Here is a 21,039-nt window from a genome sequence, read left to right as displayed (position 1 = left end):
GCCCTGCAGTGGACCACCGGTGACTCCTCCCTGCCGGCCTCGGTGTGCAGCCTGCCCTGCCGGACGGGCGAGAGGAAGAAGGTGGTGAAGGGCGTGCCGTGCTGCTGGCACTGCGAGCGCTGCGAGGGATACCACTTCCAGGCCAGCGAGTTCACCTGCGAGCTCTGCCCTTACGAGAAGAGACCCGACCAGAACCGCACCGGCTGCCAGTCCATCCCCATCATCAAGCTGGAATGGCACTCGCCCTGGGCGCTGGTGCCCGTCTTCATCTCCGTGCTGGGCATCGTCGCCACCACCTTCGTCATCGTCACCTTCGTCCGCTACCACGACACCCCCATCGTGCGCGCCTCTGGGCGGGAGATGAGCTACGTGCTCCTGACAGGTATCTTCCTGTGCTACATCATCACCTTCCCCATGATCGCCGCGCCCGACATCGTCGTCTGCTCCTTCCGCCGCATCTTCCTGGGCCTCGGCATGTGCTTCAGCTACGCCGCGCTGCTCACCAAGACCAACCGCATCCATCGCATCTTCGAACAGGGCAAGAAGGCAGTGACGGCGCCGCGCTTCATCTCACCTGCCTCCCAGCTGGTCATCACCTTCTCGCTCATCTCAGTCCAGCTGCTGGGTGTCCTCATGTGGTTCGCCGTCGACCCGCCGCACACCTTCGTGGATTACGGGGAGCAGCGCACGCAGGATCCCGAGAACGCGCGCGGCGTGCTCAAGTGTGACATCTCTGACCTGTCGCTCATCTGCTCGCTGGGTTACAGCATCCTCTTGATGGTCACATGCACTGTTTACGCCATCAAGACGCGCGGCGTGCCAGAGACCTTCAACGAGGCCAAACCCATTGGATTTACTATGTACACGACCTGCATCATCTGGCTCGCCTTCATCCCCATCTTCTTCGGCACGGCGCAGTCGGCAGAGCGGGTGAGTGCTTCTCTGATATATCTGTCATGTTTTATGTAATGTGGAGCCCCGACAGCAGAGGTTATAAAAGGAAACACACACAGTCAGCACCAGTTCATTTACTCTCACACCTGTAAGGTTTCCTGCGACACTGATGACACCGTGATGAAATCCTGCTGGTTGTCATGGTGAAGCAGAGAATCTCTCACTCTGCAGATGAGAATCTTCTTTCTCTTTTTTATTCTGATGCTTTTTGGTTTTTTTTGCTTATAATTGAGGCAAATCTCAACTTCCTTAATCATGTTTATTTCAAACACTTATACGGAAACTTTACCATCAAAATCCAAAGTCATTTCTAAAACAGTGGATCCTTGATATTCGTCAGAACTATTCAAAAACTAATTTCTCTTCTCTTGCCAGAAACCGTCAGACTTGTTGGCAGATATCGGTTCTAGCTAGCAAATTAGCGTTAGCTTTGTAAGTTGGGAGAAAAGTCAGGTGACCTCATTTTAAAATGAGAAATGGGGTCGTGAATACGCGCTTGATGTCAACACGCCTGATGTTGTGCTAGCAGACTGAGGCTAAAGCTAGCAGGTTCCAAAGCTAAAGGTTTCGCTCTGTGTAGCACGATAGAGCTAATTAGCCTCAGTATATGACAGTGTGGTGGGGGAAGATGTAAAGTAAGTGGACTGAGGGACTACAGTGTGAATCTCCCCGAGTCCAAATTCAACTAGAAGGACACACGGCGAGCGCGGATCTCCGCTGAGGCTAATACGAAACAACATGCACCAGACTTCATAAAGAAAAGTGAAATTCATAGTAAGTGATTCGGATTTGCCCCCGAAATTTAGTGGGTTTGTCACTGGCTCATGCCCCGCCCCTTCACCAACTTAAGTGCAAATCGGTTCAGTACTTTTTGCGTAATGCTGCCGACAAATGAACAGACAGGGGTAAAAAACTACCTTCCTTTGGTAGAGGTAATAATAATATTATCATTTTCAGATGCAGGACTGTCTTTGACTGAGTTTGGAAACACTGATTTGAGTGAGTGATTGATGACTGATTGGTTTCTGATCACCACAGGCTCAGCACGGACGGCTCTGCAGCCTCTCGACACAAAACTAATTAGAGCAGAATTAAATTTAGCACATTCAGACAACAGTTTTTGGGTTGAGCTTGCTGTAAGTGAGCTGCCAGATGGAGGATTTTGCTCATTATCATGTCTGTGGGGAGATCTGGAGGACAGGTGGAGCGATTCACTGAGATTTCCCGCTAAATATAGTTTATCAGTCTTTCTCTGCTGCTACTGTTCAGATACTAAAGATGTTGTATCTGAGTTGTTTTTACTTTGATGGAAAGGGATTACGTTAGGAACGCTCTTCATGGCCGTTAACAACCCTGATACTTGACAGCTGATTTTTCAAGTTTGTGTAAAGCTCCGCGTTGGTCTAGTGTCAGCAACTGCTTTGATGGACTGCCACGAACCAGGTGAAGTTTGCTCTGGTGAAGGGGAAGTGTGTGAACTTCCCATGAGCCCGAGCACCGAAAGAATTTCTTGTTGATACAGTCTTAAAAGTTGCACTTGACAAGTTTATTTTCTTGACCTTGGAAACAGGAGCTGATGAAACTCCATTCATTCACTTTCTCTTTATGGATCCGCCGAACTGCCCCTGCATCACCTACAGAACTGTAAGTTTCAGACACTAAAACTAAAATTCGGGAAGTCTTTATTTATCAATTAAAACAAAGTGCAACAGAAAAAAAAACTAAATCTAGGTTCACAGGTTTGTCAGGTTCTTTGCAGGTAGGTCGTTTGAAGCATCTTGGAGAAACTGCTGCAGCTCTCCTGTGGATTTAGTCAGTCTCGGTTTCTTCTTTCTCTTCATTAAATCCCAGACCGACTCCGTGACGTTGAGATCAGGACTCAGTGGGGGCCACGCCATCTGTCTCAGGACTCCTTGTTCTTCTTGTCTCTGCAGATGGTTCTGTATGTGTGGGCTCGTTGTCGTGCTTCAGAACGAATCTGGGATCAATCAGACGCCTCCCTGATGGTATTATGTGACAGAGAAGAATCTAAACATCTAAAATCCCTAAAACTTTTACTCACTATTGTCTATGTGAGCAACAGACACGTGTTCAGCTCACCCTCTGACTCACAATCCCTCCAGTCAGTCTCCCCTTTCCTATCATCGCTAAAAGTTTGTGAAGCAGATTCATAAAGCAGCAGGATTCACACAGATTTTTTTGCTCAAATGAAAACATTTCCAACCAGCCGGGGTTGTGCCTTCGTGTCTGTTTGCATCGCTTTGGGCGAACTCGTGTCTAGATGAAGGATAGCATCTACATCCGATGCCAGAGATCACGTTTTAACACAGACAGTTGATACCATCTCCCTGATCCAGTTCAATTTGCTGATAAAGACTGTGAGATGGAGTTGAAAGCCCCAGAAAAAAAAAAGCTAGAAAGAGAAACCTTTGAGCTTCGGCTATTTTGTTACACAATCCGAAGAAACAGCTGAGAAACTGAAATGCTCCCTGATCTAATGAGGACTACAAATGCCCGACAGCGGTTTCAGTTTTACCTCCGGTTGTTTTCAACCTGACGGAGCAGATTCTGAGCGACTGCTCAGACCAGAGGAGGAAGATTACATCACCTGACCCTGACCCCAAACAGATGGAGGTGTGACACAAAGTAGCCGGTGGCTTCCCGCTTCCTCGGCTTCAGAAAAACGACTTATTCTGCAGGAAATCTCATGTTTTTACTCACGAGCTGCAGCCAAAACAAACCGAATATCATTTTTACCAAGAAGAACATTTCCCTTTTCATTATACCGAGAGCAACAGCGAACAGACAGTTTGTTTTAAAGCCCCCCGGGCATCCACACAATTAACCGTGGAGAGAAACACAACAAACACCTCAGGCCTCATTATTCACTGCACATTGTTGTGTCTTCTGGTCCTAGTGGCTGTGAAGATGTGACGTTCCATGAAATTAAACCGGGTGAATCAATAAACACCTGTACAGCAAGTAAACATTTAAAATTTAACTACAAGATTTTTTTTTCTTTATGCCCGAGTTGATTTATTCAGTGAAATCACCTGAATGGAAACCGCTCTGTTGCCTCGATACAGGACAGTTTGAAAATATCTTTAAATGGAAATAACAACTAAAGCTGAAGGTATCAGGAAACAGTTTTTACCTAAAGTTAAATCACTGAATTAAGTTGAAGCGCCAGTTGAGATAGAATCACTGAATGTTTAAATGGTAGTTAATGGCAGTTACATTATATATAACAAGAATACATAATGTTGAAGCAGAAGTTGAAACAGATTTAGATGCAGTTGTTCAGTGAAGTTGTTGTGTCATAACATCAGACTTCAAGTGTTAAAGTGTAAGCGGTGAGTAAAGTTGAAATGAAAGAGCTGAAAGGAGTTAAACCGTCAGTTTAAAGAAGAGATCGACCCGATGTTCAATTGTAATATTCAGCATTTTCCGATTATCGGTGATTTTATGTTTTTTTTTAACCAATAAAATAAAATATCTCTGAGTAAACGTGTTACTGCGTTACGTTCTTAAAGGGGAACAGTAAAACATCATCTGATAAACTATGAAATTAAAGAGCATCTTTAAGTCACCAGGTGAATCAGTTCACAGGTGAGAACCGAAATCAACCAATTAACTTCAGTCACTTTGCAGCCTGTGCATACACCTGATAATTACTAATATACACTCATTGTTCAGTTTATTAGGAACATCTAGATACAACTGATGTAAACTAATACAACAGTCCTGCAGTGAATCCTGAAATAGTTTTAGACAGATGTTGATGATCACTGTGGGGCTTGTGTGTAGAGCTGTGTTACATCATACAGGTGTTTCTGTTATGTAGCTACATTCACTGATATGAATGAGGCGGACGAGATAATAGAAACACCTGGATGTTAGGTGAGTGTCTTTATACAGTGGTAGTTTTGTGTTCCAAGTATCAGTTCCCTTGATTACTGATGATCAGTATCTGTATCGGCCCTGAAAAGAACATATCGGTTGAGCCCGGGTTTAAAGGGAAGTACTGAGAACAGATGACATCTTAGTTTGTGTCTAATCACTAAACGGAGTCTGATCAGCTGAAGTGAAAGAGCTGATCACAGATTCGGAGCTGGAGAGGAACTGAAACGTGTAAAAACTGAAAGATGTCAGTAGAAGTCTGGAGTGAAGTGTAAGCTCTGAAAAGAACTGGACTAAATTGGACTAAATTGTGTGTGTGTTGTAGTTTGGTGCAACTTTCTCTTAAATACCAATAACGAGCTCCATGAGTGAGAGGGGGAGGATAACGGCGGAGGGAGACCCGCTGTCTGGGTTCTCCTGGAGCCTGATCACTAAATCTCTATTTGTTTGATCTTGATGTGATCAAAGGGAAGAGGTTCTGAACTCTACATCAATCTCCTGTTACCCTTATACACTCTGCTCACATACTATTATTATATTATCGTTATTAAAATTGACATCCTTCCAACTGAGTCCTGTTTTCACCTGCTGTGTGTCAGAGAAATGTTGATGATGAAACTCGAGGAAATTATTTCTTATGGGATTTATTTTTGGATATGTAGAATTATGGAGTTTAACTTTTGTGTTGATAGATGGGGAGAAAAAAATCCATATAAATCTGGAGTAGTCTGGCAAAGAGACGACGAGTTCTGGATGCTGAGGGGAAAGTAAAAATGTTTCTGAATAAATCAGCAGAGAGTCTCAAAAGTTTGGAAGTAGTACGAGAGTTTGAATAAGTTTTTTCCCCAAGTGATGTATTGGCAGACTGTCGGCACAAGCGCAAGGACAAAATAACAAAAGCATCTCTTGGAGAAGAACTGAGAACCCCTTTCCACCCGGTATTAACATGTGATCCGTACTTGGATATCTTATTTGGAAAAGGCAAAAACACATGTTAATTCATCTGTAACAAATAACTGACAGCCCCGTTTTGTGTTTGGATTGTTTACTTGTATGTTTCCTCTCCTCTCGGCCGGCTGGCTCCAGATCTTATTAGACGTTAAGCTGAGCAGAACGAGCCGAGGCAACCTTCAGAGAGAGAGTTACAGTGACTGAAAAGGCCAAACTGACAGCCGATCAGCGGCGCTGATCCCTCACTAAATGAACAGGCTGACCTCTGACCTCCTGTGTATTTACGGCCCTGAACGCTGACATTTAGCTTCAAGAACAACTCCAGTGTGACTTCAGTCAGATGTGTTGTAAACAAACTGACTTACAGTCACTTTCTCTTTGATATTTTTTCTATTTTGTATCATCCACATGACGACCCCCCCCCCTTAGAAACAGGCTGTAATTATTAAATATGTTCGTATACTGATTATAAATTATAAATAGATAAAGTGCTACAATACAGACCTTCATTTCATCTTACTGTTACAAAGTAGAAGATCAATAAGATTAATTCTTCATATACCATTCACTCTTCAATCAGAAGAGAGGAGGCTCTGAGCCTCTCTTCTGATTGGCTGACTGTTTTCTGAGTGATCCAATATAAATATAGCAGATTGCAGGTAAAAACACTCAGAGAAACCAAATCCTGTAAAGGTTTGGATGGTGGGTCCAGGTGGGCGGGGCTTGGTGACTGCTTTGTTGTGACATCACAAAGTTCCAGAAGTCCTGACGGCTGGTTTTAAGGCTCAGTTTCTGAATACAGGCTGTGTGCATTTCTCTGTGGACTGAGGCTTTGATACTTTCACAGTATTAATATAGAAGCTATAGCTGATCTATAATCACACTACACATGGACACAGACCTTTAGACTGGAGGAGCTTTAATGCATCTCCAATATCTAATAATCCTCTAATAATAGTAATGATACAACACTGCTGAAGCACCTTCACATGGGAACCCTTAGTAACTTTTGCTCTTACTTCTGTACTTGTACTAGTGTTAGGGAAGTTACTTGAAAACCGATATCAGTTATTGATTGAAAAAGTAACTTTGCTAACTACTCAACAGGTTACATCACTTTACTGTCATCACTCAGCTCCATCAAAGGTGACCTTTAGTAACTCCAGATCCTCCACACCTTGTTTTCGAGCCAGTCACACATAGTCGTAGTTTGTTGTTGAACCGTGTTGTGTTGATACAGACAGGTGTTTCTATTTTATTATCCCGTCCGCCCCGTTCATATCAGCGATGGCTGAGTAACAGAAGCTCCTCTCAGACAGATCTAATGGGGCGGTCCGTCCCTCCTTTCGTTGGATGTCACGCTTGCCACTATATTTCCATTTTGTTTTTGGTGCTAGTGGTGCAGGTGAGGAGGCAGGTAATGTCCAAGTGCCTCCACACCATTACTGTTGTCAGTCACAGCCGCAAATGGGAGTGAGGTACCAAGGGTCCCCATTAAAACGCCTTGTTAAACACAGCTCTGAAGCAGAGCAGCGTATTGATCTCTGCACATCTTCATTTGTACTCGAGGTGTTCGGCCGGTTGTACCTGCGTGGCTGCAGTCGATGAAGATGACGGCAGAGTGTTTCTGTCGTCCTGCTCACTGTAATTAACTTATCACGCACTTGTCTGTCGCTTCGTCAGACTCTCACCATGTTATTGATCAAGCCGAATGTCTGTTTTTTGAATAAGTACGAACACTGACTGCTCTGAAATTAGCTCGTTCTCAGTCTTTGTCCGAGCTGCAGAAACAAAATTAATGTTAAAAGAAAAGAAAGAAACTTGATCTGAAAAGGACTAGAGGATAATCAGACCTGATCCAAAATGTATTGGACCTGAACTAATCAGTTGATCTTGTAGGTCTGGAGCAGGAGTCTCCCTCACGACATTTACAGCAGCAGCAGTGTTCGGCTCTGTGCCGGCTGTGTGTCGGCTGTGTGCCGGCTTCAGCTGAGGCCAACAGAGAGAGAGAGAGAGAAAGGGAGAGAGAAGCTAAGGAATGAATAATAAGCACATGAGAGGTGCCGGGGCCCTGAACGCAGCACCAGCCGCCTGAGGAGGCGTTCACATTCACAGGCAGGTAGACGGGAGAAGTCAGGGCTGCTGGGAGAGAGCCCTGCCTCCATACATAATGAACCAGGCTTTGATATTCAGCTGGAGGATCCCAGAGGAGATTACCATGCAGCCTCCACCCACAGCTGCTCCTCCTGGGAACCCAGCTCCTCTGACCCCGACTGATGAGCTACTTTATCATATTAATATGCTAACGGTGACATTATCAGTGTCTACAACAACTTCTCACTGCCAGGATTTTAAGTGGGAGTATTAAAAAATAGCATCAACTCCTCTCTGACACATGGATCTTACATCTCCTGATGGAATAAGCTCAAATTTTTACCAAACCACATAAGACACGTGAAGCTTTGGAGGTAGAAGTAGTAGTTTTCTCTCTCTTGGTGACTCTAGGCTAACAGTTTCCCCCTGCTTCCAGTCTTTATGCTAAGCTAGGCTAAACATGTTCTGGATGCACAGAGGTGAACCTGATCCTTCTGACGCTTCTGAGCCAAGAAGGGTTCACCTGGATGTGAACTGTTCCTTTAAGATGAATTCTCCCCGTCACCGTCACTTTCCTCTTTCTTTTTCTGATCATTGAATCATTCAGATTTACTTAGATATAAAGTTTTCAAAGATTTCTGACACTTTCAGACTGTTGTCATGGACACCAGAATTTTAAAGTCACAGCATTGTACCTGGATTATTTTAATGACGAAGCATTTGTTTTGAAAATCTTATCAAAGAATATGTATTACATATTTATAAAAATTGCTATACAGAGACATAATTGCTGTAATATAATGTAAATACATTGAATGTCTGCTTCAGAAACAACGCAGACCACAGATCGCAGCAAAAACTGATTTGATTTATCTTAATCTTGAGGATTATAACTTTAAACAGTTATTAAAATGAAGCAATTAATTATATTTAAATGAATTAAAAAAATAAGGGAATTATTACTTTTATACGTATAATTATAGAATAATACATCGATGCCTTTATCCAATAGACAAAGCATGAAGAAATCAATAATACTCATCAATATTGTTCAAAATCATTCTTTTAATAAACTAAAATTAAGAAGAGGCGCAAAAATAATTAGTCTGTGTCGTTTGTGTTGCTGCAGATAAAGAACAGAAGCTGGTTTGCTGGATATGAAAGTGTTGAGATGCTCGTTAATGTCCCGATTAAAGTATTTCATGGTGAAAAATGGTAATTTATTTAATTCATTTGTCTTTAAACGATAATTTCACAGATTTAATCCCTAACCAAGAATCCACCTTGACACCCGACGTGTTTGTTTTAGTTGCTGAACGACATAAAAACCCTCAGTTGATGCTTTTTCAACTGATTCCATTTATTCTACTTCTCCTTTTTTACGAAAAAAGAAATACTGCGTGTGAGCAGCAATCGGCTTCGCTCAGCTGCTCATCTTCTTCATGAGCCTCAGACCTGTTGAGAGGAAGTCGATACCAACCACAGCGTTACCGCCTGCCCTCCGCAGCTGTCGTTTAAGCAGAGGTTGCTCCGGGCCAGATGAAGAGATCATTTCACCTGTTTACAGCAGAGAGAAAGAGAGATGAGCAGGAACGACAGGAATCCTAATGTCTCTCCGAAAAACTTCCCCAGTCTGAAACCTGACACCTCAAACACTCTCATGACGAAGAGCTCTCACCTCTGCCGTATTATTAAGGAATAAATGACGTTAAGGTTTGATAATTTGCTAAGATGAAACACCCGTAAATGCTCCTGAGGGGCTCGGTGACCTGGAGCTTCCTCTCAGTGTCTCTGGGAGGTAAAAATCTTTATTAGATTTTTCTGAGGGATCAATATGAGAATCTGCTCATCCACAGAACTCGAAATGGATCAAAGTCGAGCGGAAAAAGTTTTTACAGAGGGATCAGATCATGAAGCCGCGATTGATCGTTGAGTTTCATGCTAATTTTATTGTATAATCGCTTTTTGTTTTTATCTTTTTATGCAAGAGCCGGAAGCATTTTACGCCTCGACAGAACCTCTTCAACCTCTGTATGTTTTGCCTCAGGATTGCATCTACGCTTTTTGTGGATGATGTAGTCCTGCTGGCTTCGAAACAAGACCGTCTGCAGCTGAGTGTGGAGCGGGTCGGGTCGGGTCGGAGTCAGCTGCAGGAGAGCGTCTCAGGGCAGAACTGCTTCCCAGGCCGCCGTCATGCAAACCGTCAGAGCGCTAACACAAGTTGTTGATGTAACAGGCCACGAATGTTCATCTGGGAGACAAAAGATCCAGATTACAAAATACAAAAATGTGTGACTGGCCAATAAACTTGAAGAAAATGCTCAATAATAATCTTAGTATTAATAATAATTATAATAATTTGTTATTAAAGTGGAGGCTACATGTGCGCCATGTAGTCATAGCAGAAATATGTAAATATTTACATATATTTATAATTAAACTGTTTTCTGGTCACAAGTCTTCACTCATCCACAACAGGAGGTGAAGTGATGCATGATGTCACCTCATCGCTGCTTGTTGTATTATTGCTGGTGAAGTTGACTGTTCACGTCCACCGCTGTGTCAGGGTTTTCTTCATGAGTGAAAGTAAGAGATTGGTGCGGGTGTTGAACCAGCAGATAATATACTGAAAGGTGATGTAAACAAGCAGCTTTAGTTAGTTTCTGTGCAGCTGCAGTCATCCTTCAGGGCGACTCCTACAGGTGGCGTCTTGTCATCACAGGTCAACTCATCAAGACACTCCACTGTCCTGTTTCCAAGCACCGTCCCCTGAGCGCTTCACTCTCTGCATGATGCGTTTAATATCCCAATCCAAAAGCAGCAGAACCTTCAAATGAAACTTCCTATCAGGATCCTCCTGGACCACTTCCTGTGCAGGTTGTCAGGGAGTGGAGGAGATCCACTGTTTATTCATGTTAACTAAGTTAGTCTAGATATACTGTTACAGCGCTCAGCGGACTCCTCAAACTTCCTCGTTCTGTAACTCAACCCAGAAAAACTGCCGAGTCCAAAAGTGTCATCAGTGAGAGGATTTATTGGAGCTGATGCCTGATGTCATAAAAGTTATTGAGTGTGTCTTTAGGGAGGGTTTTTCTTTTTTTAACTTTAAGGAAACACATTGAACTTTGTGAGTGTGTGTTTGTGAGTGGGAAGCCAGTGAGGGATTACGTGATTATTATGAGGTGAAAAAAAACAGAGAAACAGGAAAAAGGAAATCCAGTAAGAGATTTGAGCACAGAGCTGTGGAGGGAATACTTTTTCTTTTTTCTCAAAATCTTGAGGGAAGTAGTTTTTGCAGATTCTTTGCCTGATAATTGGATCTGCCTGAACCGGAGCTTTCACTGAAGTACAGTACGTGCCAACACAAAAAAAATACATATATATAAATATATATAAGAATGCTGAAAGTTGTTTCTGCTCGAGGTCAAGAATGTACTTTTGTGGAAGAGAACGGGACAAATTAAAGCAACTAGAGAAACGTGGTGAAGACTCAGTGCGACTGTTGAGTCATGAAACTCGATCGCAGCTGCGGACGAGTTCAGCAGATGGAGAACCTGTGGGCGACGCTGCCCAGCATTTGTGAATCTCCCAAAAAAAAAAAAACGTCGGTGGCGTAATGAGTTTAAATCAGAGTGCCGCAGTCGGTCCCTCCGATAACACTGGTTGCAAACTGATGGAGAATGAGCTCATTATGCTGAATATTCTTGTGTTTTATGATCCTCCCCCGGTTCATCCACCTGGTCTCTCCTCTCCCTCCTGCCGCTGACGTTCACATTAAATATTTGCTGCTCCAGTTTCCCCTCGGGCCTCAGCTGCTCTCGGCCTTTCACAGTCATGAGCTTTAAACCAGTTCTGCTTTGATCAGACAGCGAGGTGGCGTCCGGGTCACACGGACAGAGAGATGTACGGTCACAGGATTCAGCCTCCATTAACCTCCTGAACCTTCGCTTCCACCTCAAACTCCCCGGTTAAGTAGATTTAAAGTTGGATGATTCTCAAACTGAGTGAAACCATGAGACTTTTTTATGACTTTTCAGATACATATCCCCAAACGAATAAGATAACCCATAATCCACCTCTCCGCTCTCCGTGTTTGCTCCTTCTGTTCCAGACGATCTTTCTGAATTAGATTCTAAATTAGTTATAACTGCATAATTTTAACAAATATTACACCTGCTGAACAACCATGTTTAGCACTATAAAGACAAAGAACAGCTGAGGCTGATGGGAGTAAGGTAGCCTGAATGGGTCGACCTTCATTTCCACGGGGCGTCATCAAAGGTCGCAGGACAAAATGCCTCTGGACACAAGGGAAGAAACCTACCACTGATCAGAGCAGTGAAACGTGACGTAGAGCAGAAAAAATACATTTGAAACTTGTGCGGCAAACATATTTTTCTAATCAACAAACGCTGTAGTTGTTCTTTTTTTAGAGGAAATATGTTTCACCTCAAATGTGAAGCTGACAGTGGCGCTAGAGGAAAAGGCAGAAGAGGCGGCGGCGGCGGCGGACACATCAGAAAACTGTCCAGTGGAAGCAGAGCATGTAAATTAAGTGCTCAACACAACACACCCTCAGATCCTGTCAACTGGTTTGTGTCCGTGCGTGTGAACGCACCATTAAGACTGAGTGGTCGTCCTTCCAGCGCTTTCTCTCCTCCACTCGTGTCACCGGGCGCTGACTTTCACGCCGCTCACGTCATAACAGCTTGTTTCGGAGAGGCCACATAAATCACTTCAGAGCTTGTTTTTTCTCTCAGGCGCACAAATGACTTCATGCTTCACTGTCTGTCATACATTTTCATAATGATTCCTCGATGCGTCGCCGGAATCACCGCCGCCGTTGTTTTGGGCTCTTGGGGGGAGTCGGGGGGGTTGGGAGGGGGACTCGCCATCTGTCACCACATTTCCTGCCTTCCTCTGCGTCCTGGTGGCGGCGCCCCGTCAAGGATTCCCCACTGTCAGTTTGACACTCAGTCAGAGGGCCATTAACCCGGGGCCTCGACTTAACGTGGGGCCGGTTGCCATGGCAATACCGGATGAGCTGCGGTGGCAGTTGGCGGGCAGTTGTGTGTGTGTTGGTGGCAGTGCGCAGGTGTGTTGTGACAGATGCCGCAGGGTGGGGAGAGGACACACAGGTTTGTGCTGCCTGGTTGAGCTCTGCATGGTGTGTGTGGTTGAGCGAGCTTGAATCAGACTCTCTCTCTCTCTCTCTCTCTCTCTGATAACTGAGTCGATGTTTCCTCCTCCTGCAGTCGTCGTTTCAACCCAAAACGAGTTTTATCAGCGTCACCGGTGGCGACGACACTTTGGTGCTTCCAGTCACAAGCACGCACAGCAGACGTTCGCTGCCTTTTACCCACGATGCACTGGATGCGGCTGCGTCTCGTTTTGCCTCTGTCGCAGCTGTTGAAGACGATCCGTTGCTTCCAGCTGGTGAGCTGATGTCCACCGGAGCGTCGCACTCGCAGCTCTTTTCTCTGCTCCACCATCGTCTCTCTCCGGGTCTGAATCTGCTGCAGCAGCTCACACCTGCGAAGCCTGAAACTCACCTGTGAACTCGTATAAACGTATTTGTCTTTTTACTGAAGAGGTCGGCAAGTAAGTTTGACCTCGTGCCATTTTTTGTGGAATCCTTTAGATGGCGGCCAGAACGTCATCAACGCCCAATTTAAGAAATTGATAATAATGAAGCTGGAATTCACTTAGTTAATGTTCATGTGGCTCACAGTCACATATTTACTGAACAGGTGTTGTTGTTATGACACATCGTATGTCCTGCAGTTTTTAAGAGGTCTGTCAACAGCTTCCTGATGGAACCTTTCAGAATAAAAGCTTACAATAGCTTGAAATAAATCAGTGCTGAGAAAAAAAAAGAACTTTCTCACGCTGTTATTTTGTGGACGAAATCGCTAAAGAGGAAGTGATTCTGTGGGTAACTGTTGCTGCCAAGATGGAGATGTATTTTACGGACTACAGCCCAAGTGATAATGAGCATCTTCAGGTGACGGTAGATTCTCTACTTGGACATTAAAGCTAAATGTAGGACAGTCAGTCCCACACAAAATCAGATTATCAAAAATATAATTAAAATTATTGCTGGCGGACCAGTTTTGGTCCGCTGGCCACCAGTTGCCAACCACTGATTTACTGTATTTAAAGTATTTTTTCTTGTTTGTTTCCGTCACTTCTCTAAAGTCTGTGAAGCAGCAGAACGAGTTTTTACCGTTTTTCTTCTAATATTCACTGTGTGCTGAAAATGTGTTTTAATCTGCTGTAAAGAATGAAAAATGTCAGTAAAACAGCTGTTAACAATATATTATGATGGTTTAGGTGTTATATTTCAACACATCAGATTTTGTCAGTGATAGAAAGATAAAGTCTTGAACTTATTTAAAAAATAAAAAATAAAACAAAACAAGCACCAAACACAGACGATTGAATCAAGAAATTATGTGACATCAGTTTATAAAGCTGTGATGATAAAGTAAACAAAAAGTTGGACATTTAATCTCCCATCATTCAACTCTGGAAGAGTTGGACTCATTGCTAATCAAGCTAGCACTAGCATGAGGCTCTAAAGCCCCTCCCACCACCTCTCCTCAAAAAGGTACATACTGTGGCTTTAAACGACAGCGAGCCGTCACAGCATGACAGAGATAACAACACACAGGATCAATAGCCTCACACTGGCTCATAAATGCAGCACGGAGCCTAATGATGCGTTCAGGGTCATCCGTCAAAGCGAGACGAGGAGAAAGCGTCGCGGCGTTTCTCTGCTCTGCTGTGGATGGTGTTTAAAGACGGAGATTATCGGGAGTTAATGATCATCCAGCTGCTCACACGACGGAGCTCCAGCAGTTCGTCCACTACTGAAAACATCAGGTTGGCACGGACGCAGTTAACGAGGTGACGGGAGGAGGCGCCGCGAGAGCCGCTCTGTGTCATCATTACTGTGTTTCAAAGCTCAGACCGCGGTGTCCACCTATTTGTTTCTAGTTCATGTTTTTATAGGTTTATTTCCCTCAGGTGCATCAACCTTAATCTTACACAATTATGAACACGACATAATTGTCTATTTGTTTTTATATGTTTATTATGTTTCTGAATGCAGTATATTTAGTGTATTTATTTTATACATGTGTTCTACTTACTTTTATTTATTTTAGCGTCCCTTGTACAGCACTACACGCTACAAATGTGTCATAAATAAAGTTGAATTTCCCCAATTTAGCATTTATTAGCAGTAAAGAAACATTTAATAAATTGTTTCTAAAACACTATAATGTAATTACAGGCAGGTGTAAGTGTTTATTAATACACAGTATGTGTCAACAATTATTCCAACTTCTTCTAAAAAATGTTCTTCTATATTATTACCACAGAAGGAATTACAATTACAATTAAGTACTTGCTTACAGTTACATTATAGTCTGGTATAAACCATTTATTAAATGTTTATATACTGCTTAATAATGTTGAGGAGTGGGACAATGAAACCGTACACTCACTGCAGCATGTCAGCACAGCAATAAAAGTCCTGATTAGAAATTAAGTTTCTGTCCACTGAAACACACATGAGGGCTTTTAATTTGAAACAGTTACAGGAAGTGTAACAGGGTAAACGGGAGCAGATCAAATCAAATATTAACTAATACTAATATGAGCAATAATACATATCAAACAGAGGGAATTAGAAACAAAAGCCCGCCTCTAACGAAGGCGTTACCTTAATGAGTCGAGGTAAATAAAGGTCCCGAGGAAAGACGGTTGTTGAAAACTGTGAACATCCCCTGACAATAAAATAGAAAGTTTTGGCGCCAAATGCTTTTAAAAAAGCAACAGCAAAATGGGAAATAATCCAACACTCGGCCGACCAATGGTGTAACTTCATCACTCGGCCTCAGCTCAAAAAGCAGCAAAGAGGAAGTAATGTAACCTGTAAATCTGATCCGCGCACTCCACTACAACACAGGAAACAGGAAGCCAAAATTCACCACCATGACTTTCCCACCAGTCAGCCGGAGGGTAAACACTCCCGACAGGCTGCCTGAGCAGACGATGTCATCAGCCACAAACGCCAGTGTCACCACATTGATTCCAGTAAATGAACCGAGCCGGGTCGACCATCTGTTGGTTTTAATGAAGACTGATGGAGAAATAACCGCTGAGCTCCGTCCTTCAGACCATCAGATCCTCAGGTTTATCCGTTTGTCCCGGAGTGAAAATCATCGAAACACCGTGGGCGAGGCGATGAAAGTTTGTCAGGCGTAGCGGGTCGCGCCGGAGAGACGCTTAATAAAATGTGAGCAAACAAATGAGGGAGAGAAATAAAAGTTTGTTTGTGGGAGAGGACAAACAACAATTAATATTTTTAGAAAATGTTTTAAGGGAACAAAGAGATTCATTTGTACAGAGCATGACAAGTTCATATTAAATAATGTGTGTATAAGTCAACAGCACATACACCACTGTTCAGCCTGATGTAGTTTAAATTAAACATGGATGATTTCGTCTAAATGAAAACCCTGAATTTAAAGTTTATCTTTAAATTTGGACGGAGATCTGTGGATATACTTCACATTTCATGTTTTTTAAAATGTTGCTATAAATCAGTTATTCATGTTACAAATTGGTATTTTGTGAAATTAAAAACTGGTTTGTGATTGGTCATCCTCTAAACCCCCCCCCCCCCCCCCCCCCCCCCCCACTCCTCAGATGTACATCCAGACGGCCACGCTGACCGTCTCCCTCAGCCTCAGCGCCTCCGTCTCTCTGGGCATGCTCTACATGCCGAAGGTCTACATCATCATCTTCCACCCCGAGCAGAACGTCCCCAAACGCAAGCGCAGCTTCAAGGCCATCGTCACCGCCGCCACCATGACCAGCAAGCTGTCGCAGCTGGCGGCCGAGCGGCCCAACGGCGAGGTGAAGACGGAGCTGTGCGAGGGCGTGGAGGCCAGCGGTGAGTGGAGGAGGGGCTTGTTAGGATGTTTTAGGTGGAACCCGATTGGTTGACAGCTGGTGTCACGGTTTAATGCTTTTGTACAGGTGTCAGTCGGATCAGTTATAGGCGACTTACAGGTAGATGATGCTCGTACACTCACAGGACGACGTCTTATCAAACATCATGTTGAAAGTTCCTTTTCTGTTCAGATTACGTTTTTACCTGTTAACAAACCTACGTGTTCTGATCCAGAAATTAAGAAAATAAGTAAGTTCAAAATCCCAAACGATGTGATATTCAGTATTTATGTTGTTTAGTTTTACAAAAACACCATTTCCCATAAGCCCCAGACCATAGCTGCCAACCTGGCCGCAGAGGTATTTTAAGTGGGCTGACGAGTCATTTGCAAAAACCTAATAAACTTATATATTAAAAAATTTAAATATAAATAATGTTTTTAAATGTTTTATTCCTGTATTAAGGCCGATAACTGTGATAAGCCAATAATAGGAACTTTTGTGTTGTCACTTCGCCGCCGCACCACTTCGTGTACTACGTATTGAGCGCTAAAAAATTACAGCCATTGCAAAAATTTGGAGTATCAAAAATGGTTAGCTGGTTAGCAACAGGAAAGAAAGACAGATGGTGAACTGATGAGCGGGCTGCCAACATTTTTGAGATTTTCACGTGGGCCATTAGTTGGAAAAGGAGGCGAGTCCGTGAACAACTTTAGAAACGAGCGTTCATGGAGGGAAACCAAGTTAGAATGACGCAACAACCCGCCCTGCTGCACTTGTAGTTCATTTTTCACGGGAGCTGTAGTTTCACGTACGGTTCCTGCTGTGGTGGCTGGTGATTTGACCCAGAATATGGAAAGTTAAACCTCAGGGATCACGCTTCATCTTTCCAGAGACACCAAAGAAAGAAATGCTAAATTGAGAGATTGCATCTGGGTTACAGAAGCTCGTCTAAACCTGACGTAAAAGACTTCAGCTCTCTGTAGGTGAGTGAGCCTGAGGCAACGGAGCTAATTAGAATGGGTAACCACAGACTTTTGGCCATAGGTGTCTGATTCTGGAGAGCAAGAACAAGAAGCACTGCTCCTCCAAAAATCACAGTAGAAGCATTTTCAGTCTGGCAGAAATAATGATGAACAAGCAGAAGACGTGTGAAGTTGATACTGTTAATAATTCTCTGAACACTGTGGGAGGAAGAGTCAGTTTCTCTGTAAAGACTTTCGATATCTGGCGTCTTGCAGGTGAAGAGTCAGAGTGAAGCCTCTCCACTGTAATGAGGATTTAACAGGAAGCTGACGTTCAGACGCCACCTGAGACCAGATCTGATGAAGCCAAACTGTTTACAGCTCAGAGTTACACTTCAAAGCCGCTTCTCCGTCCGTCAGCAGAAAAGTGGGAGAGGTCGGATTGTTTACTCGTCGGAGATGTGCTGACTGAACTGATCTGCTTTATCTAACAAGCAGCAGCTTCTCACATCAGTTTTATTTTTCTCAACCTTGCACGAGGCTGAACTTCCTCACTTCTTTTATCTTGAGTGCTCGGTGTGAGGGGAAGAAGTCACCAAGAAGTAAAAGATTCAGTTGTGAGAAACTACATGAGGTGAAAATGCTTGTGAGGCGTGTTTGATCCACAATATCTAAGCAACTGCCAGATATGTTAGCTTTGTAGTTAGCAGTGGGGGGAGCATCGGTGCCGTCGGAGAGAATCATTTTCTACCGATCTTACTGTCCTAAAACCGTGAAAACAGAGTCGTCCGCCCGTTTTGTTTTGTTGTCGCTAGGCAGAAAACAGGTGAAAAGTCTAAATAATCTCCTTTCCTAACCACTTCTCCTCGACACTCGATGGAAAACGTCATTAAGTCATGGAAAGATGCGAAGGAGAATTAATATGGACTTTGGAAAAGATGATCGTTGTGCGGAGAGAACCCGACTGCGCTTAAACTTAGCTCTTTTTTTTTTTTACTAACTTTATTTATAACACCACAGAAACAAACTGAACAGGATTGAAATGTTGACATTCACATTTATGTGGGTCATGGCTGCTGCTCAGATACTTCCAGGTCATTTCACTCAGTTTCACCTTCCTAAGCAAAAAAGACTTTTCGACTGCAGCCATTGGCTAGGACTTCATCATATAACTCACCTGTTTAAATTTTATCAAGGCTTAAAGTTATGGAGAATTGAGGGTGCGGCCTCTTTGAGTGACAAGTGGGTTGAGCGTATGCTTGCCACAAACCGGCATGAACCGAAGCCTCGGCTTCACATACGCCCCTCCTCTTTGCCCGTTTTTGGATTAGCTGGGTGTTAGGTGGCGGAGTCAGGCACTGCCAAGATGGCGACGGCGGAGCAGCTCACTCTGAGCGGCTCACTCTGAGCTTCAGAAACCTGTGTGTAACCTTAATTTACAGTCTATGCTCAGGAGCAGGAGTCAGGGCCCAACTCGGGGTCCAACTCAGGGTCTAGCTCTGCGTTGGTTCTGGCACTGGACAGCTGAGGGTCTGGGTTGCTGGGCAGTTTAGGGGACCTACATCTTCGTGGTCCACACTTTCTTCTACTGCGACCCCTAGATACCTCCTGGAAAAGTAAGGAACGCGACAGAAGGAAGGTGGACAGTCTGAAGACATGTGGTGGATGTATGACAGGAATCGTGACACATAGTTTGTTTATTCATCACATGTGAAGTGTCAGTCTTTTATTATTTTATGTTTGTGATTCACTGACATTTGAAAATCTGTTCAACTTCCAGGGGAGTCACTTTACAAACCTGCTCTTTTCTTTTCTCTCCTCAGTGCCTCCAACAAAAACCACCTACGTCAGCTACACCAACCACGCCATGTGAAGAAACGACACCTCCGACACAAGGACGTCCCTGACGAGGAGGTTTCTGTCAGACGCAGACGAGGCAGAGATGAGGTGCTCTGAACAATCTGAAGGAACAGAACGACTGACAAACTGAACCAACACATCCATGGTGTTTCTATGTTTACAGACCGCAGGGAATCGGGCCTGAGCGGCGCCGAAAACCTGAAAGGATCACGACTAAAAACCATCTGAGAGACCGCGAGGAAGCAGGAGGATGGAACTGAAAAACTAAAAAAAAACTAAAAAACGTAAACTAGTCTTTAAAAAAGAAATCCAAAAAAAAGAAATTGTGGAGATCAACCATATTTGTTGTTATTCTAATTGTACGTTTAAAAAAAGAAAAAAAAGAAAATGAAAAAACTTGTGGCTGTGAAAATTTCTGATTCTTGTCTCATGTCGTCCGTCCGTCGACCTGCATTATGACATGAGTCCGTCGCTGGTTGCGGCTAACGGAACGGTAGCTTTTGGATGTGAAATGTTGAAATGCTGTGGTTGAATTGAAGCATGCCCGTTTTTATACAAATTATCTATTTATAATAAAGGAATGTTTCACAGGTCGGTGTTGTGTTTGGGTCTGTTTGAGGGGGAACGTTCGAATAAGAACGTAAGAACAATATGTGCATTACTGTTGTTTTGTTTTGGGTTTGGTGTCTTCTTGAATTTCTTTTTCAGTTTAATGTCGTCTACTTCCTGGAAACAGAAAATGTCCAGAGACGCTGATGATCCTCCAGTGTGAGAGTCTTGACATCAGGTATCAGGTGAGTACGGTTCATCATATCCATCCATTTTTACAGGAAGTGTGTCTGAAACAAATTGAGTCAACAGACTGTTTGATCTCCCTCGTGATTACCCGTAAAATTAAGTTTCTTTATCCTTACATTTGCATTTAGGTAAATTGTATTAAACAAATAAAATTAAAGGTCCATATTTTACATTTTTATTTTGAAGTGTTGATCCATGAGAAGATATATTTGTGGTTTTAGGAACCAAAAACCATCTCAGTGTAGTTTTACATCTCCTCTCTCAGGTTTCTCATTGGAGCTCTAGTAACAACAGGTCGGTGAGCCAATCAGAAGAGAGGAGGCTCTGAGCCTCTCTTCTGATTGGCTGACTGTTTTCTGAGTGATCCAATAAAAATACAGCAGATTTCAGGTAAAACACTCAGAGAAACCAAATCCTGCCAGTTTTGAATGGTGGGTCCAGGTGGGCGGGGCTTGGGGCGTGGCTGAGCAATGACTGCTTCATTGTGACATCACAAAGTTCCAGAAGTCCTGACTGCTGGTTTTAAGGCTCAGTTTCTTTAATGCATCTCCAA

At 43.5% G+C, this 21,039-nt stretch overlaps 1 protein-coding gene across 1 annotated transcript in view; it reads left to right on the top strand.

Moving 5' to 3' along the window:
* Positions 1-20,278, top strand: part of grm8b (glutamate receptor, metabotropic 8b) — a 122,402-nt gene extending 102,124 nt beyond the window's left edge. Inside the window, exons 9-11 of the mRNA XM_023419924.2 lie at positions 1-930; positions 16,618-16,864; positions 19,652-20,278. Coding sequence (XP_023275692.1) covers positions 1-930; positions 16,618-16,864; positions 19,652-19,701 — 1,227 coding nt within the window. The 3' untranslated portion in view covers positions 19,702-20,278. The remainder of the gene's footprint in view (positions 931-16,617; positions 16,865-19,651) is intronic.
* Positions 20,279-21,039: the final 761 nt, after the last annotated feature.

Source organism: Seriola lalandi, unplaced genomic scaffold, assembly GCF_002814215.2.
Source record: "Seriola lalandi dorsalis isolate HSWRI2012SDOR001 ecotype SW California unplaced genomic scaffold, Sedor1 jcf7180002054614, whole genome shotgun sequence".
NCBI lineage: Eukaryota > Metazoa > Chordata > Actinopteri > Carangiformes > Carangidae > Seriola > Seriola lalandi.
The sequence above is the reverse complement of the archived record's forward strand: the minus strand, read 5'-3'. Positions and strand labels throughout refer to the sequence as shown.